The sequence below is a fragment of the Drosophila teissieri genome, chromosome 2L (genome assembly GCF_016746235.2).
Source record: "Drosophila teissieri strain GT53w chromosome 2L, Prin_Dtei_1.1, whole genome shotgun sequence".
In the NCBI taxonomy this organism is placed as follows: domain Eukaryota; kingdom Metazoa; phylum Arthropoda; class Insecta; order Diptera; family Drosophilidae; genus Drosophila; species Drosophila teissieri.
In genome coordinates, this window is record NC_053029.1 from 14,818,932 (window position 1) to 14,844,832 (window position 25,901).

Consider the following 25,901-nt stretch of genomic DNA (forward strand, 5'->3'; position numbering starts at 1 on the left):
AGCATACATATAAACATAGACATAAACCAAATAATTTGTTTGAATTGTCATAATCCCACAAGGAAATCAAGCACAGCTCCAACTAAAACATGTCGATGGATACACCCAGACAATACGCCCAAAAGTATGCAATTTGATTGTGCAGATAGAATATTTTTTAAATGTTTATAAGCAGAGATTGAACTATTTGTAAAACATATTTTAATAGACACCGAAAACCAAAGAACAAACTTTTTGAAACATATTTTTTATATACAAACAAGAAGACGAGTCGTTGTTGAAGTTGAACACTGCGAATATGCACAAAACATATATCTTTCGGATAACCCTAGCCTAAGTTACACATTTGTACCATTTTCATTTCGGAGTTCACGTACATTTACTTTCGATGGTTTCACGACAACTTATTTTAGGCCTGGCATACAAACATTCGGTTGAAGCTTAAGCAAGTAATCCAAAGTACAATCATTTACGTCAAACGGGACAACACCACACCACACCAGATATAGCTATTGAGCAAGGATAATTCTGAAATAGAAATACAAAGCGATAGGGTTGAACAGTCGTTTTTACAGGGACAAACGAAATCGAAACACTTTTTGCTAACAGTTTTTTAAAATTCGTTTTACACACTCGCTTTATAAGATTGCTAGGGGATTTCAGGATAGACCGCTACAAATATAACAGCAGTATAGTTTTCAAACTGAAGAGAAAAGGAAAGAAAAGAAAAGCAAAGAAAAGAAAGATATTAAATATATTTAACATAAATTATTTAGACTAAACTTGAGCTTAGGTCTGTCGACAAAACCACTCCAAAACCGAATGTAATCCCTGTACTTAGCTTGTAACTAGAGGCGAAGCTCCCCAAACCCGAACCCGAACCCACACCCACATCCGTAACCGTATCCAAGCCCGGAGTCCCGCGCCTCGATCAAGATGTATGCAGCTGCTGGTGGCGCCTCGCTGGCTTCGCGCCAGGCGCGGCAGCGCCAACGCCAGCAGAAGAAGACGCAACAGCTGCAGGCGAAACTGCATCCACCGAAGGCGGCCGGATTGGCGTCCGATCATGCCGCCGAGGGCGCGTCCACGCCCACTCGCAGCCAGTCGCGCCAGTTCCACCAGCTGCCCCAGAACTACCTGCGTGCCCCGCAGCCGCATGGACGGAAACTCAGCGCCACCTACACGACGCAATCGAAGCTCCTACTGCCAATCGAGGAGGGTGACACCCAGTCGGTGTCGCAGCTGCGCATGCACTCCCACGCTCACTCCCACGGCCACGCCTACGCGCACTCCCACTCCCACTCCCATGGACCCGCCCACGCCTCTCAGGCCGCACCGCCCGCTCTGCTGAGTCACCATGGGCAGACGCCCTACCAGCAGTTCGCCTCATCCCACGGACGCGTCTCACCGAAACTGGTGCACCGGCACTCCGGCAGCAGCAGCAGTGCCGGCTTCCATCCGGTCATCTCCGCCGGACAGCTGCACAAGTCCGCAACGGCCACGCTGCCGCTGGTCTCGCACATGGAAGCGGAGGCGATGGCGGTGTCGCCATCGGCGGTGGCCGGCGTTAAACCGACAGTGACCTCGTTGGAGACAGCCCCGCCCACGTCTCCGCCGCTGGCCAGCACATCCGCTGCCGCTGCAGCCGCAATGGCGGCCGAGGCGGAGGCAGAGTTAGCTGGCGCCGGCGCCATGTTTGTTCCCCACCATGATGCCATCATTGTAACGCCGGCCACGCCCATGGCCTCGCCGGGCCACGTGGCCAAGCTGCGGCGCCCCGGGCCCGAGGAGCTCCTCTTCGAGTCCTCCGCCGAGCGACAGCCGCTGACCGCCGGCGAGGCGCTGGACGACGAGGATGAGCCGATGCATCCACCCGCGCCGGGTCAGCTGGAGCGCAAGTGCAGCGTGTACAGGATGCGCAGGAGCGACGCCTTCGAGCAGGACACTGGCGGTGCCAGTGGTGGTGTTGGTGGTGCAGGCGGTGGTCTCAAGCGGCAGCTTCGGGAGCTGCAGTTCAGCACCGGAGTGCAGCAGACGCAGTACGAACCACTGCTCGCCGATGAGCCGCAGCTGATCTTCAAAGGATTGGGGGTCAATGGGCGCAAGATGCAGATATGCGCCTACTGCGAGGAGGGCATCTGCGTGTGCGAGCACCTCGAGGTAATTCCGGCCCGATCCTGGCCACCCTGATCCCGTTGATACGTCTATGATTTCCATTCCCAGTCCCGACTTTGGTGTACGCTAGCTTATGTGTCTTGTGCATGCTGAATATCTATATTATGCTTGTCTGAGTGTTTTCTCTGAGTGTACGTATTCTATTCTTTAGGTATATATTTCTAAGTTGGGAGTAAGATTATCCTTAAAATGTTGAATGGTTTTGTGTGATAAATGGGTAACAGACAAATTTCTCAAGGGTCTACATTTTTTATTTGTATATTAATGAATTATTGTTGAAGTGCCAACGATTTTATGTGGAAGTATTATTTCAACAGCCTCTTTATTAAGTCCATTTTAGTGGTTCTTTAAATAAAGTCTTATTATTATATACCCTTAATTTTAAAGTAAAGTAAGTAAAGTAAGCAAAACTCACAATTTTGTGTAGTAGAAACAATTCTAAACATATTAACTTAAATAACGAGCGACATATAACATATAATTTATATGACAGGAATTGGAATATTTCTGAGTTATAATGGGAAATTATCTGAGGTGTCCATACTGATTTTTTTTACTTGCACATTATCAGCAGGATGCATTTTCAATGAAGTTATCATAAAGAGATTTTAGACGAATTTTGAAATATTCAATAGAGGCTGACATCCCACACAGTTGTGCACATGTGTGGCATCTATAATAAGGACAAGTAGCTTTTGGCAGGAGTCGAGCAGCTCGATGTGTCCGTGCAGCTTGCCTCTCGACTAGCCCCATTTTTGAGGCGATGCCATAACGGCGGCATCGACAAGGAAAATGCTAAAAACGACGACGGCAAGTGCATGCATAACAACAGTCCCAGAATCGGAAGTGCATAATGTGCCTTTGTATCGGCCTGATAATGCACCCTGCCCGCCTTAAAAAAGAGCTTGGCAGCCTCAGACCACCCACTGCGCCCACTTCGCCCCCTTTGCCCAGCTTCCCAGCCAGGTCACCTCCCCCGTGTGGCGCCACTTGCCAAATGTTGTGTAAAAGGCTAATGGCAGCACTGAATGTGTGCCATAAAAGTGCAGGGTGGCCGCCAACGCGACTTTAAGTGTCGTCCTTAAAGTTCCCGAATCACGACTCACTTAATGCGCCCAGGATGAGTGTGGAGGGGATGGGTGGTAAATTAAAAAACTTAGCACTGCGCTATTATTTGAGTTGCATGGGCAGCGAATCAGCCATACATATATTATAAATGGGTACTTCTATTCTATATGGGGAGTAAAGCACTAAACTTGCGCAAATTAAACAAAACGTGCGCACAAAAGGAAATCTCTGGAAGACCCATTTTGAAGGCGGAAGTGCCGTTCTAGGAGAAGGAAACCATTTCAACAAAACAAATAGACTCCACTGATTCGACACGAGTATACTCATTAGGGAATGGAAAGCTTTTTCGACACAAGTCAAAGCTAGAACCCATTCGAAAACTCGCTTTTAAATATGATAAATGTTTTAAAAACTTGACATAAATGAGAGATTCTTAAATTCACTTAACAATTCACGAGTATACTGTGTAACAGATAGATACGAAACTGTTTTAGACATGATTACACAAAGTGTAATGACTCCTTAGACATATTTAAAACACAAGTATCCCCAAATTAGGCATTTCCCTATGTAATTTAGTATGATTCACAATGTCATGAGAGGCAGTTCCGTGTGATGATCGCGCATCTGGGGATTGAGTGCCAGTGCACATCCACAATAAGTCTGGGCTACGCGTTCTGCCAAGAACTGGGTGTAAAAAGTAAAAAGTGCCAAAGAGAAAGTGCAAAAAGCGAAGAAAGTAAACAGCAAAAGCGACAGGCGGCCGCTGAAATTTATTATATTCCCAGGGTCCCACGCCAGCGTCATTTCTATTCTCCTTTTCTGCCACTCGAATCGCTTAGAGAGACATGGATTTTCCTATGGGTCTGTGTATGCTTTTCCGCGTTTGTATGTATATATGTACATGCATTCCCGAGCGCCTCGTGCTCAAAAACAACAGCTAGTAAATTAGCTGGAAAATAGGGAAAAAAGTAAGCGGCAAAATGGCGGACGCCAGAAATGCGAAAAAATATCATCATCGCCCTCGCCGCCGCTTTCCACGGCCCGGGAAAAGTGTAAACGGAAAATGGGCAAAAGACTTGTAATAAAGGTGAAAATAAACGTGCCACGTTCGCTGGGATTTTCGCGGGGCAGAGTGCCTAGAATTTATGAATAAACAAAATGGTGACATTGAGATGAATAACTGCATTAGCATTAATTGCCCATGGCAAACGGTTGTTAGAGCTTCTTGTAAAGGCAATTAGAAAAGAAGAATATGGTCTTTAGAAAATAAGTATCTATCGTTGCATATTTAAGACACCTCTTTCTAAGTAATTTGGAAACGGTCAAAGATTTAAGTAGTATTTCCTTTTGGCATCCATTTCAGATTTCCATTGCTATTCCATTCAAACTTTGATTGCCTAACTATCCAGCTTAGATAACGTTCATATTAATTGAAAATCCCAAATCCATGTCAAGGACAGGCCATTAGACGGCTTTCGCATCAGCAGCATGCTGCAATCAGGAATTCGAGGCCGTTCGACGATTATTTCAGTTTGATGAATCAAATCGCTTACGCTCAAACGAACAAACGAACAAAATGCCTTGATTTACGGACAAGTCGTTCGTCGTGCTCGTAATTTAATTTCCAATTACACGAGATGTCTGCCAAAAAAAAAAAAGAAGTGTGACACTGGGGACTGTTGCTGCCTCAGAATGCAGCCTCAATAATTACTCAAACTGTCGCCCAGATCCGGCGCCATCTTCCCCTGCCCACTTTGCGAGTATATCGGTGCAGGGACATCCTGGTGGCCCATTTTTCGCAATTCTCGGCGGTTGCTGGTAATTGTTTGTCAGGCACGTCGGTCTTGGCCAGCTCTCGTAATTGTAACTGACATATTGCCAGTGCCAGTGCACAGCCTCACTCGCCACTCCATGCCGACTTACCCAAAAGCCGTCTCGCAAATAAAGTGGTAATCATGCCTGGGCACAAAATGAAAAAGGGAGATCGTCATAGTCCAGTGCTTCGACTATTGGATACCCATCAGCTGGAGGAGGTGGGCGGAAAATGAAGTTTTGGAAGTAGCACAGCGACTGGTTTTACACACGGGCTCCACCTAGTGGCGGCTGCATTTGTTTTCCATAACTTTTAGATAAAATAACTTTTTAATAGGTCAGTATTGGCAATTGGTACTGGCACAATGTTGCAACCAAAATTTGAATTTGCCATGATAAATCCCGGATATCTCGACGTAGGGTATACCCTTTTACGCTACCAGTAATGGGTATAAACGACAGTTGCTTATTTATTGGGTACTTTGTGGCGGCTTCATTGAATTATTGTTGCATAATTCTTTCACATCAAACACACACATGGAGTAGCAGGAGAAAGCAAGAAACCCTTTCCGTTTATTACAAAGCCGCATTTAAATTAATTTTCGATTTTGGCCCGATGCTTTTTTCTCCCATCCCCATTTGCCAACATTTATCTTCGAAGTTTGGACAGCGTTGTTGTTGATTGTTGCCGCTGCCATCGACAATAAAAATCATTTAAAAAGACACAAATTATTCTGCACACTGCGCACAGCTCCAAAATTGCTGGGGCAGCTCTATGGTCCCAAAGGGGTATTTATTTGCTCTACCAAAATGGGAAAATGGCTTCATGAAGAGTTGAGTTTTATGACATAAATACATCGATTTGCATTCGTTTAAGTGCAGCGCAAATGGTCCAATATTTAGCTTGCTCATAAGAACCTTAATCTCTAGTAGATGAGGGTAATTAAGTAAAAACTCTGTGCACTAAAAACACACATTTAAATTGATTTCGAAACATAATTGATATCGATTATTTCTGACAATATCTGTGACAACTAAATAGCTGGAAACTATAGCTATTCTAAAACAGGATTTTCCTATACGCCGCTCCATTATGTGTTAATTATTAATTTTTTTGATTGTTGCGTAAATAATAACAACCCACGTTGCCACGAATTTAGAGTCTATCAAGCCTGCTCCCGCATCGAAACGGCTCAATAACTTATGCTCAATTAACACCGGTTAGCGGTTGGCCAGGGTAAATTTGCCAGCCAATTTGGAGCAAACAGCAAATGGCAAACAGGACGAACGCAGGCGACACACTCACACACTCGGTCGCCTCGATGCCTGTCAACAATCAAATAACATGACTCGCAACGGGGACAGTTGCCATTTCTCACGGCATTGTGGCATATGCAAATCCTCGTCGAGGGGCGCCTCGCACGCCTTTAATTACCTGCAGACAAGGCGACCGTCGAGTGCCCGAGACAGGTGAGCACCAGGTGTACACCAGGTGAGCACCAGGTGAACACAAGCTGAACAACTCGGCGGGCGTTGTGCCAAAAATTCGCCAGCCAGGGGATTTCGGCATACACATTAATTAACCCGAGATATATGCACTCTCTTGAGTTGCAACGTAGCAACAGTCGATTTTGGTGCCATGTGGTTGGCTACTTGGCTGCGGTTTCATTGGCCACACTCGTGCCTCCTGTTTACCGTAATATTGATTTGCGGCCTCTAGCTGCATTTTTTACGGCCGTCGAAATGTGAAAGTTGAATTTGCATAAGTTCAAACAGTATAATGTTTTATAATAGACTGCAAAGTGACCACAAACAAGGGTTAAAGGTGAAGTGAATCTTGTACGTTTATTTTGGTTTAATGCAGGTTTTTGATTTTCCCAAAACCTTATTTCTTGCAACGTTTAAGCTGTGCTTTTGGACTATTACAACAGACATTTACAATAATTACCTCGCCTGTGGCGAGTGATTGATGACATTTTATAATTGAAAGTATAAGGTTAAACTATTATCGACCATCTATCATGGGGGCGGGGGGGAATGCTGATGAAATTGAAGTGCCCTTGGGATAAATCTCTTAAATATCCTTCAAGAGAATATCCTATCCGCAGAGCTGTATAAATTTTCCCATAATGCACTCGACACAATTGGCCATAAAATGCATGGCACCCAGCAGACAATTTCTCACAAAAGAATAGGGCAATTCAGTGTTAATGAAATTTACAGTGAAGCGTCGTATATTATTTCCACTCTTCCGAACCCCCCTATCCTTTCCCTGCCCCCTCCTGCGCCTTTATCCTGGCTACATGGCGAAATCATGGTGCACAAATTAATTTTCATAGTATCTTTTTATGCGCTTATGTTGTCAGCATGACATTGTTGCTGCCCCGATGGCGACTAGCTGCCAAATAGCAACATGTGTAGCGAAACGCACACACGGACACAGCGCGCACACATTCCGATGCTGTGGTGGTGTGTGTGAGTGAGTCCTGCGTCTGTGTTTAATTGCGAAAATGTAGCAATCTCTTAGGCGCTGCAACCAGTCAGTCGGAGTCAGCCAGCCAGCTTTTGTTGTGTCAGCTGCGCCTGTGTCATGTTTTTCTCCATTAACGACCACGAAATCTGCATTGTATGGGTGCACAGCAGGGGGCATCACTTTGTGTTGTTTTAAAAAGTCTTCTTTGAATCTACGATAACATGCCATGAATTTACATAATGAAGAACGCGAATTCTTTAGCCAAACATTACTGAGCACTGGGTATGACAACACAAGTAATATTAGCATCCTTATTTACCTATGATAAGAACCGGAGAAGAGTAATAAAAGTATGAATTATAAAATACATAAAAAATTAAAAGATCTTTTCGAAGAAAGATATAAATAATCTTGTATATCTGAATATAATCTATCTAAAACTAAAACCAGACGAATAAGTTGATCAACTTAAAAGTAAACTAAACTTATTGTGTAACACTTTGAAGTATTGCTTATCTGACGTATATCTCAATTATTCTCATAGCATATGTACATAGAATTTCACTCATCATTGCTCCTATTCTCTTGAACGCTGCTGTACGAAGGACTGTGCAAAAGAGAGTCTGCGCTCGAGAGCGTGTGTGGCTTTTGCATGAATCTGTATTTCATTAAAATTTCATCTGCATCGTTCAACGAGTGACTTTTTCCGCTTTGCGCTGTTGAATTATTGAAATTTTCGGTTCGCAGTTGCCAGTTTTGCTTAGGTCGCTGTTCCACTTGCCCAACAAAAGAAGGAATCCCCGCTGCGGCACTGCCGCCGCTGCAGGATTTGCATATGAATTCCAGTTGCAGCAGTAGTAGCAGTTGCAGCTCGAAGCTGGCGTAACTTTTGCACGGCCTTCCGTTTCTTTTCTCATCTCGGTGTTGCCAGTTGAATTATGGCATTGCAGGGCAGCTACATGGCTTATATGCCATAAATATTTTCCATGTTTGCATTACTCACCAGATTTTTGCAAGTGATTTGCAACGGCCTGGAAACTTTGCACTCGACATGTCTTAGCATTTCATTCACGAGGGGCACTGGCAATGAAATTGATTCAAGTCGAATATGTGCCGGAGTGCATTGGGTGCGTTCAAGCTATCTTCATAAATGAATAATTTGGTTTATTGACATGGGCTCCATTGTTTGCAAACGGATTCTCGTTTATATTCATGGCCATCAATCGATAACTTAATATGGATATGCAACACAAACAGCTACTTTAACAAATTAAATTCATAAAAAGATGAACCATGGCATTCCACATTCGGTATTCCAGCATGAATATATCAATCAATAATACAATACAAAAGTAAATATAATTCATAACAACGTGCAATATTTAACATTTCGGCCATTGATTTAAAGCTTCAGCAATGCACACAGTAATAAAGGCGCCAACTTAATTCAACTCATAATTGAAATCAAAAGTTATTTATACATTCAACAGAAAATTTTAAATGGAGCCACGGCAAAGAACACAAATATAACATCCATATGCAAATGAAAATTGAGTCAAACAACCGAACGCCATGAATTGGAAAACTGCAACAAATGTGATATGATCAACTAATAAAATATAAATAAAGACACTTTTAGTATAATCCAAATCAACGTTAATTATGCCTCGGAAAATGGCAACAGAGGAAATGGAACGATAAATCAAAATGAGCATATATTGTGTGGGCTTGACTTTTATATAGCTAGCGATAATGACATTTAGTGCTACAGCAAAGGAAGAGAAAAAACAAAATAAAACAAGAAAGCTTTAAATATTTTTTCTACTTACTAACAACTTAAATTAATTGCACCAAATGTGATCGAACCGAAATAATATATATTGAACAACCAATAAGAGTTACTTCAACAATAAAATTCGACAACGACATTGCCTTCTCTCATTGTAGCCTAAACGAAATGAACTCTAAAACTCAACTTCGTAGTCACTAACGTTAATTACTAGTCTAAGCCGACGACAGTTGATCAACTTAAAACTAAACTCAAAGACTTTTCTACGTGCAACAAGGAAGAATAACATACAATTACAATTAATTAAAATAGAAAATGCATAGACTAAGTCGGGCAATCAGTTACATTCTAAACGCAGTGCGTCTACGTTAACGCTGCGCTAACGAAAACGGTCAATTCATAGATATAAATAAATGTTTATAGCTTACAATGCCAAAATCCAAACGAAAATGAAATCTCCTACGAATACAGAGCTGCGTGACGTGAACGCTACGTAGCAAAAGGCCAGGCGTTGCGTTACGCCTCGCTACGTAACGACATAAGCACAGTCGAGTCCACGTCCGATCATCCGATTCCCGTACGTCACGCCGTTTATGAACCAGGATTCGCCGCAGGAGCGTCGCAGGACGAGTCGCCGGCGCAGTCAGAAGCATCACCGCTGGAAAAAAACACAGCCTATACGAAACACACAGTGCAACAGCAACAGCAACAACAACAACAACAGCAACACAACCAACCAACAAGAACGACTTAACGGAGCTAGAAAAGCAGCCGACCACTGGCGATCAACGCAGCCCATCCTCAGCCCGCCACTCAACTGCGCCAGCCCTTCGACTCCGAGGCTGACGCAGTTTTTCAAACGCCACAGCTACAGAAAAACCCCCCAAAAACCAACCACCACAAGAACTACAGCACTACACATAGGGATCTGTTTTGAAAGAAACCAGATTCAAGAATTAACATAAATATTACTCTTTGCTTCTATTTCTATACTCCTCCTCTTTGTGCCTATCAGTACGTTCTCGTAGTTGTTGAGAAAGTTGAGAAAGTAACCGTACCGTAACCCGTAACCGGACTGAAAGCACGCCTTTTTTTGGATGCTGCCCTCACGATCGACGTAACGCGCTGACCTCGTGACATTTAGTTTTGGACGTTATTAAGCTCCTAAACCTGTAACCTGTGTCATCCCATTGATTTCGAACTGTGAACGCAACCCCAACGCATACGCAATCACTGACGTGACGCATACGCACCGTTGTACAACGGAAAACGGACAACTGACGAGTAAAACAAGAAACTAAGAACTTTAACCGTAAACCAAAAGAACAAAAAACAACACCAAGATGCAGGCCGCATTGATGCTAAGATCGAAATCTCGGGTGGCGAGAAGAAGAAAGCTACGAAAATTAGGTGGAAGACTTGAGTTGCCTAGTAATGTAGCAACTAAAGAAATAGCTCCATTTCCTCGTTATCCACCTGAGTCATGGGTAATAATATAAAATACCAAACAAAATACCTAATTAAATTTAAACCACATTCTATGAATCTCTCTATCTCTCTCTGTCCACTTCTGAACTGAAGAGCCCCGTAAAGTAAACCAAAAAACAAGTTCAGTTAAGCAAAGATATAATCTCAGACCCTCTAAGAACCCAAACTAAATCAAAGAGCGCAAGTTTCTTAAAAGTCGTCAAATGAAAATCATCAGCTTTAAAGAAATTCTAATTTCCAGCCCCGATCCAAACCGAAAACCCCACCCAATACTACCCCAGCTATCTGACTATCTTTCTGATCTCTACTTCTCTCTCCCCCCAACTATCTATCTTTATCTACCTGTCCCCTTTCTCTATTCGAGCCTCCCAAGTTTCGAGCCCTCGACACAATATCTATTTTGAGTTCAGAAACACCCCAGAGTCTCCTACCATCAGAGCATACTTTTTCTTAAGTAGTGTGGCAACTCTATGCTAGGTTAACTAAATAGAATTCAACTTTTTCTCCATCTATTTACTTCATATTGGAATTAACTTAGCGTGTGCCCAACAATACCCGAATCTAGAACGTAGAGCCGCTTTTGAACGAGTCTTGAATTAACTGTTAACTCAGTAGAGAACTTTATAATATACGATATATCCATAGATACTATATATTTCAAGTCTAAGAGCTCTGCCAGCCAACAACTAAATGCGCTGTACAACTAGCTTAACCACCTTTATTCAATTCTCAGCAAACTATTAGTGCTTTTGCTCAACTCTCTACCTCTATCTCTCTCTATAGCTATCCGACTATCTCTCTCTTTGTCTAGCTCTCTGCCTACCTTCTGTCTCTATCCCACTAAATGTAACTTTCTATAAACCAATAACTATCTGTCTGTCACCCAGACCCTCACTTAGCTTCAACTGTAGTTGAAACATTGCACAGTCCCCGCCTTCTAGCCAATAACCCCCACTCCACCCCACCCCACCCCACCTCACCAGCCCAACAGAGGACCCCTGATCACCCAAAGCAATCTCCACCACTTTCGCCTACTTTGCACTTGCTTAAACTCTATGTAACGTATAAATAAAAGTCAGTATAATCAAAGACGTGTGTAGTTCTTCACCCACAAAACCACTAACAGATCAGACATATCTAGTGCGCTCTCCCCACTCACACGCTGCACCCTATTAACTAGTCGAGTAGTACTCAACAGTATCCAAAGCAAGTGCTTCTAACTATTCTTCACTAAACCTAACTCAGATAAACTAAAACCAAAACGAGCTATGAAATATCAAATACAAATTACCTACATAACAAATATAAAGCACATCAACTAATTTATAATTTGAGACACATTTTTGCCATTATTTAAACACAATTACACGGATTTTACTTCAGTTGTGAAAGATTGTTCCGTGGATTTATTGAACTTTGCAGGATCCACGGATCAACGATATGTATCACTTTATTTTGCTTAACACGCACCAAAACAAACAACTTTCCACTACCTTTTATTTCACTCACTCTTCTATCACTCATTCTACTCGAAACTACTATTCTTTCACCCTGTAAATTTCGCCTACCGATATTTGCATACGTTTTACGTAAAACAGATCACACAAATTATGTATCTTGTATCTTACATTTTTGATTTTTAACTCTCGCCAATCTCGATGTAATCCAATTGCGTAACTAGAAAAACACATACGTGACCACGCCCCCGGCGCCGCCGCAGCCGCCTCCGCCACCGCCGGAAGTAAGTGCCAAAGCATCCATTTTGAAAAGAGAAAACACTCATTTGCATACCGAAAAATATGGAAGCAAATCTTTTATTTCCGTTCTATCGTTCGTTCATCACGTGCAAGTGTCTCACGTGTTCCTTTGTATATGTGTAACGTAATGATCACCTGCGTGATTGCATCTGTGCAATTGCGCTGTGCCGCTTACGTTGCCGTCTTGCAGTTAGTTGTAATTTGAAAGTACAATGAAAATGCTTGTAAATAATTCACTTTGCTTTGCATTTGATCTCCCCCTTTCTCCCAACATACCTAGCCCACTATCCACTATCTGTCTGTTCTTCTCTCCTTCTGTATGCCAATTTTGTTTCATTTTGTTTCACTTTTTTCGCCCAAGTTCGTTACGTTTCGTACAAAGCCCAGTACGCATTTGCACATGAAATATTAAAAATATTTTTCTTGGTCTGCCATTGGTGTGTGTTTGAGCATTATGCCGAAGCCAATAAAATATTTTAAATATTTTATTAATTGCAAAGCAGGGCTAGCGAGAAAAACGGTTTCGACCAACAGAATTGCATTGAATATTTACAAGCATTTTCATTGCTTTGATTTGAACGACCCCTCCATGGCGTTTTGTGTAAGGATCCAGCGACTATACTGCAAGAACTGCCAGCTTAGCTGGAGCAATCGTGTGAACTGAGTGCCCATCCACATTAAATATACATGCCTAGGCGGAGAATGAGTGCCTACGAAATGAAATAACTTGCGCTTTAATACCGCTAATTTAAGGCTTCACGTTGGGCGCCACATTTCAGTAACTTCAGGCCCCACGTTGGGCGCCATATATGAGAAAAGTCATAAATTGCATAATTAGTGGCTCTTGTAAAATTAGAGCGGTTTAATTAACATACTATCATCAAAGTAATTAGCATAAATCAGTGGTGAAACTCAACAAGTTTGCCAACCGCCTATCGAAATCAATTTACATATAGAATACATTTTGTGAGCTCTCATTCTCTACATTTCAATTAGCTCAACAATCAATTAGTTTCACAAGTTTTCCTTCGGTTTCTTACTTGATTTGTTGGCTTTTTTTTTTTTATTTGTAGTCATCAACAAAACAAAAGAAAACAACAGACATATGAAACAATCAAACGATAAACTAAAAGAAAGTATGCAACATTAACTAACAACCAAAAACAAACCACCAACAGCAACCACAAAAGAATAAACATAACACTCAACCGCCAAACAAACACTCAAGCAAAATGCATTAATATAAAATAAACAAAATGGTATCAAGTTTTCCCAAAAGATTCTGTAAAGCTTACTTGCCTCTCATTCCCGTTTTCGATCTAGGAGCTCAACTTGATTCAATTGCGAAATTTGTTCCACAAAGTCAAACCAATCAAGAAGTCAACAAAAAAAAACGCTTGGAAAAATAAAAAAAAAAACAAAAATCGAAATGAAAAAAATCAAATTGAATGTTTTACAAAAACGGCAAAATGAAAATAAAAAAAATTGTTTCCCTTTGACAATGCCGACCGATTCGCGTCGAGTCGACAGCCAAAGTGAAACTTTTGCCTTAAATTGAAATGCACATTTTAATTTCGGCCCGAAACCATTTTTTTGTGGAACATTCACATGTTGAAGCAAGCGCTAAAAACAAAAACAACCCAAGAATACAAAACAAATAAGTTAGCAGAAAAGAAAAACAGAAAAAAGAAAATACCAAAACGTGTACACAGCATATATATTTCGGCTGTGGGTTAAAAGGCTTTTTGGGTGGGAGTATTTTCGTTCTTTCGATTTGGGTTCTGTAAGTCAAAATACAAATACATTTCCAGCGGTCTGGGTAAGTCAGAGTTGTCGTGATTCCTATAACAAATACCATTTATAAGTACAATGTAAGGAAATGTTTTAATGTAGTTTAGAAAGCCTTTGAACTTAGCTATGCCGGCTAAAAACCCAACCAAAATTAAAACTAAATTTCGAGCCCCACTCAGCCAAGCCAATCAAGTGCATTTCATCACCATACAAGAAGAGTATCCATTAAATTTAAAAAAAAAAAAGGATTAAAGTGTTCTTTTGCCGACGAAATCAAACAAATTTGGCACGTATTACTATGCATACTTTTGGGGCAGACCTAGCCTTGAATTGTAATTTAAAAGGCCCTTAAAAGTATGTATAAAGCCAGTACCGGAAACGATAGGTTACACATTAAAAAATCATTTGTGTAAATTTGTTTATGATTTTTTTTTCTATGTCGACACATGTGGCACTCTTCTGGAAATATATATCTGCTGCGAGCTTCAATCGTTGCTTTTTTATAATTTGTTTAGCTTGAATTTAAGCCCTTCTTTTCACACACACACGAGACAAGATTTCTATGGTTTCCTTTCTACTTTCTCTCCTACTTTCTCTTACTCAATGCGAAGCACGCACTAAAACTCCAAAATGAACACAGGATACACACCCACACACACACTCGTACTCCTGTTAAACACTGTTTTCTATTCATTTCTTTCAAACGCAGGTACGCGACATTAAATTACACCTATTTCACCCCCAAAAAGAAATCAACCCAAAAGTATGCAACGCTTGCTAAAATGAAAATCAATGAAATGAAAATTCAGATCGCCAATTAGGTACAGTCTAAATTTAAGGAGTCTAGTTATTGTGATCCATTACCGATTCTATTCCTCTATTGGTGTCTAAAATTGTAATCACAATGCTCTCTCTCTCTCTCTGTATCTCATTATATAATATGTATATCTCTCTCTCTTTTTGTGCTGTGGCCCGTGCTCTGTGTGACTAAAAAACTTAGTAGCGTGCTAGGTTTAGTAGCTTAAATCCATATAACTATGTTTATCTATGTAACTGTGTGAGTGTGTGTGCGCGTGCCATTGTGTGTGCGTGTGTGTGCGCCAAATTGAACTTTAACATATTGGGACGTAAAAACAGCCGGAATTTGAACAACAAACAAAACTATCGTATAATTTTCAACATTTTTTCCTCGCATGTTTGCATTACCTTGCTCGTCATTTTTTTGTATTTTTTGCTCTTCTCTATCTATAATTCTATATATCCTGCTCTATCCGTACTCTCTGTCTATATATGCATATATATATATACTTATATATGGAATGCAAATGTTATTCCGCTGCGTGCATTTTAATTGTCTTGTCGGTCTCGCTCTAATTTCGCTCGGCCAACTCTTTAATAAATTTATCTTGCAGTCTGTGCGTTTCTCGCATGCGCTTAATTACGAACAAGAAAAAAACATTATTTATTTTCCACTGTTTGTTTTATTTTCCACATTTCCACATGTGGGTACCAATGGCCTGTCATTTAAAAGGGATTTGTTCACTGACAGCGGGGTATCTATCAATTTCTTTTTGTACAAAACCAAACCCAACACCATTTAAATTGCTTTGCCAAAGCACAAGAGTGAGTTTATCAACAAGTATCTTTGAACTAAGCACTGCAATACTGCCCTATTGACTAACCCTCACATGGCTAAATAATAATACTAATACTACATATTTTCCAAATATTTTTAATGGCTTGTGGTCATGGCAAAGTTTCTTGGAACCAGGTTAAGACAAACATTTCTAATACTATTTTTTTTGTGGATTTAACTTAATTAATAATTAAACTTAATAGATATAGCTAGCCAATTTTGAAAACCTAACATTTTTCTTAATGCCCATACTAAGAAACCCTTTGAAAAAATCTACAAAGCCAGGCTCAAAGTGTGTATATCATCAAACTCCAAGTCTTCCATCCCTGAAAACCCATTCGCAGACAAAATCCTAAAGCTTTTCGATGTGATTCTTCTCGCTCGCAACCTGTATACGTTCGTGTGGTAAGCTTAGCCCAAATAGAGTAACAGAAATGGTGGCAGTAAGTAATCAATGGTAATTCGACGAGGACTTAATCAATTTTCGGTGGCTAATGAAAGGCCTTGGAATGTGGCAGCCGAGAATTGCACAATTTGTGGTCAGCACTCGTGTGTGCACTTGAAGGGCCCGACTTAAACTTGGCTTCTTCTGTCAACTTGACTTACTGCCATTTGTGGCTAAAAAGTTTCCCTGGCTGCCATTGACTATTTCCCCAATTTTTTGCCAAGAACAACAACTGGAAATGAAAGGAAGGCGGCGGGAAAATGAGAGGGGCGTAAGAGCTCCGGAAAAGGCGAAACTTTGCAGCGCAATGAAATGCAATCGAACGGAACCGAAAACCAGCGACATGCATTTTCCGTTCGTCCCGCTCCATTGTTTTCCACCCAAAAACTGAATGGAAATGGAAGAGGAAAATTTGTCGAGTGTCGTTCGAGTGCCTCTGTGCTTGGCGCAGCACTTTAAGCACATTTTATTGCGAACAAATTATGTAGCATATTTTTCAGCGCTTTCTGCACAGCCCTTGGGTTGATTTATAGTGTCGTCGCTGAAATGTGAAATTGAGCGCAGAACAGACGGCTGATCGATGGCTTTTGCCATTTCCTTGACTTTCACTATTCCTCCCATTATTTATTTTTTTTTTGCCTTTTCAAAGTCAGACACATGCATTCAATTAACCCGGGATTCTGGCAGACCGTTTGACATTTTCATTAGGCAAACAAAGGCAAAAGAAACGCGGCTGCGACGTTTACATTTCATGGCCGGATATCCGGCTGCAAAAAGAAAAACCCAAGAGAAATGTCTGCTTCCGTTTGAAGTCCAAGTCCGCAAAACTGAGAACCACACACAGCCACACACCACTGTTCACATTTAGCCGCAAAACGACTTTAATTTGCGGTGCCACTGGCGCTGTTTCTCCCCTTGGCTCTCTCTTATCGCATATATATTCTATATGGTCTGATTTCATTACACAATCTGCGCTTAAATGCAAACTTTTTCGGTTTCCCGGGTTCCGTTTGCGAGAACTTCGCCACTTTTCTTTGTGGCTTTGCCTTTAAATTGTTTTGTTGGCCAGTCGGGCTGCAGATCTCTCCGGTTGGTTTCCTTGGTCCTTGGTTCTTGGCTGGGGATTTCCACTGGCTGCCTGACAGTCCTGGGCCCCATGTGTTGCATGTGCTTCTCGCATCGATTCGTGCGTTTTACGCGAATTGAATTTAAAATCAAATCAATTTTATTAGAAGTGCTTTTCAAGTTGTGGGACAAACAGAAGAGCGTATTTTTAGAGTGCAGGGAGTACTTAGCTGTGTGGAAAAATGCAGTTGGAAAACAGTGAAGCTTCTTATGCGAAGGAAGTAACGTTTTAAGCAATTCGATTTCGGATTTATAACTTTTGAAAAAGTAGGAATTTATCATTCTTACTTCTACAAATTCTTGCTTAAAAATGGTGTAATATAATTTCCAGCTTAATCTTATATCCATATTCACCTGATTGAGCTTTCAAACTGCGGCCTCTTTGAAGAGTTCAAAATGAAGAGGAGCCCCGGGCATTACTTGGCCTAATGAACTGTCTGTGGACCTTGGCTTAATGCTGATTTGTGTACCAAGAGCGTAAGGCAAAGCCGTTACACATTCGCCCCGTGGCCCTGGCCATGTGCCAGTTTCGGGACAGCTCAGCCGATTCGCCGCATAGGCCGTGGAGCACCTTGAGCCCAGTCGCCTCAGGATTCCGGACACCAAACACCCGGACAGCAGCCGGAAACAAAGACACATCAGGCTGGACTCGGCCTGGCTGAAGTGTGAGAAGGGCAAGGGCATGAAGGGCCGCTCGAAAGCTGGGCCTTTCAGTGTCGTTTAGTGAAATTGCCTGTAATGTCTCCTCTCAGTGCCCCTGCATTGTGCTGCTGCTGCTACTGCTGCTGCTGCATTGTCTAACCACAGTATAGCATTAGCTTCCACCTCGTTCTTTACGACTTGGTCGTGTGTCAGCTCCAGCTGCGGCTTCTCCTGCATTTTTCATTAGCCTGCGCACTTTTTTTTGTTTCCCAGCCACGTTCCTTGGCTCTCGGCCCACCTGTCCGAACATCCTGTCCCCTTGCCCTCCTCTGGTTGATTTTGCAAGTGTATTTTGCACTTGATTCTGCGCCACTCGGCTCAAGTCGTTGCTTTCCCTAGCAGCTGCATAATAAAATTGTACACGGGCCAAATCGCCGGGGCTGTCGGCATCTGCCTCCTTACGAGTCCTGTCACAGATTTGTTTTCAATTGTCGAAAGACAGAGATGTGGGTGCGAACAGATAATCTGGCCAGTGGAGTACAAAACTTTGCAGCAAGAGTTTAGAATTGAATACAACAGCAGTATTTACAAAAATCATGGTATGGTCCCTCGAGCCGGATAACTAAAAGACCAATACAGACCAATACATCAAAAATTAACCAATTAGACAGCATTAATGATAAATATGTTTTAATTGATTCACGAATTATCGACATACCTAACACAGTTTTACCGGCAGTCAGGGACAGAAAAGCAAAACAAGTCGTGCACTTAAACAAACAATCAATGAGCACGAATAAATTGCTGTCATTAATGGCCTACGCTTCCTGTTCGCCAGGGAGAAATTGATGACGAGTACATGTTAATTTTCGACGCCGCCAGCCAATTGCGGCAAAACAATTTATTGTTATACAATGGAAACAAAAATCAATGGCGATAATAACAATGGAAAGCCCACTCCTCACTAATCTCCGTATAAATGTGGTCACTCTGCGGATAACGCTTGTGGAACCTAAGTCACTAATTATCATAAATTATAGGGGCATTATTGCGACGGCGACATGTTTAATTAGGGATCTCGTTGTGAGCAAGACATATTACCAAATAGCCAGAGAAGTGGAACATTTCCCGGGAATTCTAGTTCCATTGTCTTACTTCTTGTTCTTTATTAACAATTTTAAAGATTTTTGCCCGACTAAGAATATAAATTATACTTAATTATCGACGTTGCTATGCATTTGACTGTGCTATTTTCAGCTGATTTTCGGGCATCTTTCGATTTTCCATTAAGCTCTTTACAGCCAGCTTAACCCATTTTCCCTCAGTAGCTTCCGTGTGCGGAGTTCATTAGCGTTTTGTCGCCTTCGTAAGCCAGATCCGATTGAAAGAACTTTCGACGCTTTGTTGTAATTTTTACAACATTTCTATTTAACCTTTATTTCTGGTATTGTTTGCTCGCTCGCATTGCGTGAGTCGCAGCACACGGAAAGGCGAAGCTACTTGGTGCCTGACGCCCATATAAATAGCAACTCCATCGAAGCACCGGAGATATTGGCCAACCTGATGATTACAAATTGGCTGTGCGAAATATCGAACATTGGCAAAGGTGAAAGTTTAATGAATACATAGCGTGTGCGTAGGGGTAGCGTTTTTTCCTTATCATATTAAATGGCAAATATTTGCTGAAAACATACAAAAAGCCACGTGTCCCAACAGGCGTATGCGCAATATGAATAATTTATCGAACTCCTATGAATATTAGATGGGCATACGTAATATGATTGCTTCGGGGATATATCAAAGCAGCTGACTGCCAATAAACCTTAAAATTACTTATTTAAATTAGTGCGGAATAAATGATATAAACATTTTTTACTTACTCTTTGGGAATATCATTTATAATTCAATAGAAAAGGCAACAGTTACCGTAAAAGGCTCTTCCTTAACAAAGTTAAGGATATAATAATAAAATTAATAACCAAAAATTATTAATAAGTAATAATAAAGGGACAAAATGGGAAATAAAACTTAATAAATAAATGCTGTAAACACCTACCGATTTCGGCTATTAGCTTTACTAAGTGCGCCTGCACTCACCGGCTTCAACACCTGAGTGCCAGGCGACAAGTTAGTCAAATATTTTGAAATTTCCTACGAATCGAGGGAAACCTCCCACTTTCGTGCATCGCCTTTGCGTACGTGCGTTGCCTTTCTCCACTCCAGGGTGGCCTTCGGTTGAGTCTGCTCGGTGTTCGTCAATCAGCGTCGCAAATTGTTGATTACACCTACATTAAGTCAAGGGCAGGACAGCAGTTACAGTTCCAGTTCCAGCCATAGTTATGTGGAGCAGCCGATCGATACTTTCTCTCCACTTTCCTTCCGACAGCTTTCGGTTATTTTTTTCCTCTGGCGCTCGCTTTGTGTGACTGCGATTTTGCACACGAAAAGCAAACGAAACCAGAAAACGTGGCACTACATACAAAGTCCATCATGTTCACTTATATACTCGAACAGCAACTATATAGTCAGTCATATATATATATCTGTTGGGGTTTCCTTGCTCCTTCGAATATATAGGCCAGCCCGTTTGTGTGTCGTTTTATTTGCCTTATTACTGGCACGCAGCATATTTAGTGGCTGGCTTAGTGACACTGCCTTGTTTATACGGCTCCACGGAGCAGGCAGGATGGCTCCAATCCAGGGGTATAGTCACTCATTAGCCCGTCTACGTGTTGGCCAGTGCACGTGTATCCAAACGCGGGTGGCCAGGTATCGTATGTAGTATGTAGATGATGGCATCTATTACTCGCTGTCTGTGCAATTTAAACTGACATTGACTTGTGTTTGTTTGATTGGCGACAAGTTATAGGGGACACAACCTTAATATAAACAACCTTATATAAATATTGCGTATACGTATGTATATCTTTCATTTTTAAAAGGTCACCAAGATTTCTAAATCTAGACTTAATCAGTAAATGTATAAATACATAAAAAGGGAAAAAGATCTTGTATCAAATATTTTATATTGCAGAATCGATGTAGGCGATCGGAAATTGTTGGTTTGGTGAGGTATTCACTTATTTGGTTAACTACAAATTTAATACAAACATTGTTTCAACATACTTAGGTTTTTATGGGGTTTTTTATGATTTAATTTTCTTGCATGGGCGCGCTACCAAAATATTTGTCTGTCTTAGCTGCTTGTGGAGCTGCAATGAGGCATGCTGATTAGTTTTTATGGAAAACATTTGACTTGTGTCTTGAAAAGTGCTCCCTCCATCTGCCATCTAAGTGTTTGACTCCTTTCAGTGTTCTCGTTTTCAGTTGATGTTCCATATTTTCCTTACCTATGTCTTACTTCCCTCTATATATCTATGTTCTCCCTTTACTTGCTGTTTAACTGTTTTTAGTTACCATTTCCCAATTGTTAACTACTTTACTCCAATGTGCGTTTAATCCCTTAACAAACCAAAAAGAAAAAAATGAAAACAAAAGTATATTGAATTGGCAACCAACTATGTTTCCCATTGATGTTGTAATTGATGACAAGAAAGTACTCTTGGAACCAAGTGTTAAATTCCGTATTCCGTTTGACAAACCAATTTGATTGCTTTTGCATTAGACGTTTCTCTTGTGATGAGTTGTATTGTATGCTTTTGGAAATATGTATTTCTATATTCTAACAATATGTGTACTCCCCCTTAACCACAAACGAGAGACGATCTCACACAGCCCAAAACTAATCACTGAACTGTATATATTTTCTATGCATCTGCCCCACAACCACCACCGCCAATAAAAACAATTCAAAACCCAATCGCCACCGCAACCGCAACCGCAACCACTCTGTGTGTTGTTGTCGTCGTCGTGCTATCCGTGCTATCGTTGTCACTCGGTCCTGGTTATGGTCACGATCTCACCTCTGTGGCCTCCCGATCCTGCGATCTCCCGATCTCCTCGAAAAGTGCGCCCAAGGACGTGCCGCCTGGTTGGAGCGGGGTCGACGCTGCAGCGTCCAGGATCAGCAGCAGCAGCAGGCCACCTGCCACCGACGCTGGGTGAAGCGCAACCGAGTAAGTGCCACCACGAAGGACCGCCTACCGCCGTGTACATACTACCCGTAATCGTAATCGTAATGCCGCCTCTAATTGTAACCCCCATAATTCTATCACCCACTCTCCAAGCCGTCACATTTCTTTCATGCACCGATTTCTCAATGTTCAGCGCATTATCTGTTAGGTGAAGCAGGCTACAAATCTGAAAAAGTCATCATCTTGATTGCCTAGAACAAACTATTAACTTTGATTTTCATTGGAACCCGATTGATGTTACCGTCATTCCTTGAAGGGCCCCTAAAAACATTATGACCCCAGGAAGACTGACTAAAAATGTTTTCGTATAATAAACCTTTAAAATCACCTTATTATTTTATCCCTTATAAATAATTTCTGTCAGGAATTACTTGAAAATTTTATAAGTTCCAAATACATACCAATGAACTGAAACATTTAGGTTTGTCTTCCTTGAGTTGTGTTACAATAAAATTACCCCTTTGCGATTTATGTAATCATATTCTGACAACGCCCATTTCCATTGGCAGATCCAAGACGCCTCCTTGGGCGGCTCATCGGACGATGAGGATTTCCTGGGCGTCCTGCGGGGTCCCAGCACCTTTGCGAATGCCTTTCTCTACGTGGGTCTGGGCACGGTGGCACTGGGACTCGTCATCGCGTTCGTTGGCACCGGCGAGAAGGGCTTCAAAACCACGGAACTAAGACTTATAGGCCCCTCTCTCATAGGCAATAAAATAGTTAATTGCAAGTGCCAGTTGAACATGTACTAAAAGAGTTCCCTTTTCTGCAGGATTGGGCCTGATCTGTTGCATTTTACGCATCCTCTTCTGCATCTGTCCATCGCACTGCATCTCATCTAGCAAAAAGACGCGGAAGAAAAACGGCAACAAGATTGATGCGGATCACACGACATCGTTGCTCAGGAACGAGAGCAAAAGAGTTTCGATAGCAAGAGGACCTAGTTTTCAGGTGGTAGCTGCTACATTTTTTAACAAACTATTTTCGTAACTATTTCCATTTTGCAGCCCAAATACCCCATAGCGCACAAACGCAGCCAGAGCAAGATGCTCAACGAGGGAATGGAGGCACTGCGACAGATAGCCACCACGTCCTTGTTCATGCAGAATGAGCAGAAGACGGCCATCAATCGCGTGGTGCCGATCATTAATGAGCCGGAAAGCGGTGGTATAATATCTTTTTAGTGTAGTATAGTCCGAGCTCTAATGATTTGTATTTCTGCTAGATGCGCCACTGGAGATGAAGAAGCTGCAGACGGCTCTGAATGCCTGCGAGATGAGTGACGATGAGCAGGACCAGGAGCAGGACCAGGATCAGCAGAAGCAGAAGCAGCAGCAGATTGCCAAACGTACAACAGCCACAACTGCCGTTACGAGTAGTACCACCAAAGACCCAACATCAACAGCAGCCACTTCGAGGATAACGAGAGCCACCACCCTGAGCACGGTTGACGAGAAGCCGGACAGCAAGCTGGTGCGCCAGCGGGTGGCACTTCAGCAGCAGCGCCAGCAGCAGGATCAGCAACAGGTACCCAAGTCGCAGTCCTTGTCCTCCTCCTCCACGGTGAAGGACTCGCTGGAGGTGCTGGAGGAGACATCCCTGATAGATGCCAGCAACGAGACCACAACACCTGTTGCAACGACAGGCGCTTCTTCAACTGCTCCGATGCCCAGCAGCTGCAGTACGGGTGCGATACCACGGCTCAATCGGCCGGGCATCTCGACTGGAGCCACGCCCAAAACGACGACCACGACGACGACGCCCACCATCACGGCCCGGCTGCCCACGTCGCAGTCGCATCCGACGAGCTATGACCTGCCTCCGGCCCTGCCGCACACCTACTCCGCAACGGCGACGGTACGCGGACCCCTGGGCATGTCCATGAGCAGCTCCGCCTCCGGCAAGGGGACGGGAACTGCCTTCACATTGCCGCCCACCACGACAGCAATTAGCTTGCTGCCGCTGCCGGCGCCTCCGACGGTGGCCACCGCCTCATCCACCAGCACAACGATAGCCAGTATTCCCGGCCAGGTGCTGGAAACAAGCGGAGTTACGAGTCTGAGTCTGAGCCTAATGCGACCGGCCACCGCATCCGGTGTGGTACTGAGCGGCTTGACCACCTCATCATTCACCACCGGCACGGATCTCCAAAAATCACATCCGTCGTCCGCCGGTTCGGTAATGGGGCGTGGCAGTAGCCTACTCCTTTCGCCGCCCCCAGCGGCAGCGGCGTCGTCGTCCGCGTCGTCGAGCAAATTCGAGCCAGAATTGGTGCTCAGTCCGGCTAACCTTGGCCAGTAGAATTAAATGGGATTTAGTTACGATTTTAGTTAGCCACCAGGTCTATATATGTATGTATATGTCTAGCTTCTAGACGCGAGTGTGCATGTGCAACAGGATGAGTGTCTGCGTGTGAGTGTGAATGGTGAATAGTGAATGGATGAGATCGACTAGACCTAAAACCTATGTACCCTAAAACTATCTTTTGAATGTGCCACAGGAACCACTTAGAGAAACGAGTACACCCCTTAACTGAATCTCTACCAAACAACAGTCATGTTCTGAAACAGAAATCAAGCTAATTATATTAAAAAACAAGCTATAATTAGGTACATCAATTGGCTAAACTTGAATCATTAAGAAGACTCCGTATTTACCTACCATCGCAATGTCGCTATTGTTTCCCTTCAACCACAACTCGCTTTCAGTGTCCAATCCAGTATATTTCCCGAGGCGTAACTCCTCTATTCTTCGCGAGCCACTTGATTTCCCTGCTCATCTTTTGGATGTATCATCCAATCTATAGCTATCGAATATTTTCTAAACATTCTAGATCTGTGTGTCAGGCTTTAGGTGGCATAAGAATCGCCCGTGCTCAGCAAAACGTTGCCAACCTGCGCTGTTCTAAGCTATCCCAAATTAAAAACGAAAACTAAAAACATAGCCAGGGTATTATAAAGTTTGTATACCAAACATATCGTTAACTAAATACACAAAGCAAAACTAAAAAACCAATTATAAAATGAGGCAAGGAAAAGTAAACTTGGAGCGTCGTCCTAATTAATAAAAACTAATATAAACAAACTAAAAACCCAATTAGATATGTACGAAAAAAGTTTGGGGAATAACTAAATGGCAAGACGCGCAAACATTAGTATCTGGTAAATGTGCGGGTGTTTTCAAAAATACAAACCAAACCCAAACAGTTTAAAAAGTATTATGCAATCGCTGAGGGAACTCTCAAAAAATACGAAATAAGATTTCTCAAATTCTACGCAATTCAAAGCAAAACTAAAACTATTCTCGATATTTTTAATATCTTTCCGTTTCAAAAGCACTTTAAGCTATTGCTAAATTCCAAAGTATAAAATCGCTTGCTCTTTCAACCCCAAGAAAAGTGAGCCGAGTAATAATTAAAACTAACATAAACCGAATCCAATAGAATCGAATGTGGCCGTTAAATTATAAAAGAAGCGAAAATAATTAAAACAAAATGTAACTTAAACCAAATGTGTAAGATGCATGTACAGCAAACAAAGCAGCAGCAAGACATAGAAAATAATAAAAAAAAAACTTTATGAATTAGTATGTATGTATACTATA

At 42.2% G+C, this 25,901-nt stretch overlaps 1 protein-coding gene across 2 annotated transcripts; it reads left to right on the forward strand.

The window, feature by feature from the left end:
- The first annotated feature begins 798 nt into the window (after positions 1–798).
- Positions 799–25,901, forward strand: LOC122626737 (mucin-5AC). Of its 2 annotated transcripts, XM_043807108.1 has the most exons (7): positions 10,643–10,807; positions 12,490–12,549; positions 22,173–22,280; positions 22,808–23,006; positions 23,071–23,249; positions 23,306–23,465; positions 23,524–25,901. In XM_043807108.1, exons 1-7 carry the CDS (start codon positions 10,664–10,666, stop codon positions 24,597–24,599), a joined length of 1,926 nt encoding a protein of 641 aa, XP_043663043.1. In that variant the 5' UTR covers positions 10,643–10,663; the 3' UTR covers positions 24,600–25,901. The 2 variants fall into 2 exon arrangements, with proteins under 2 accessions (XP_043663042.1, XP_043663043.1); XM_043807107.1 differs by lacking the exons at positions 10,643–10,807; positions 12,490–12,549 and adding an exon at positions 799–2,160.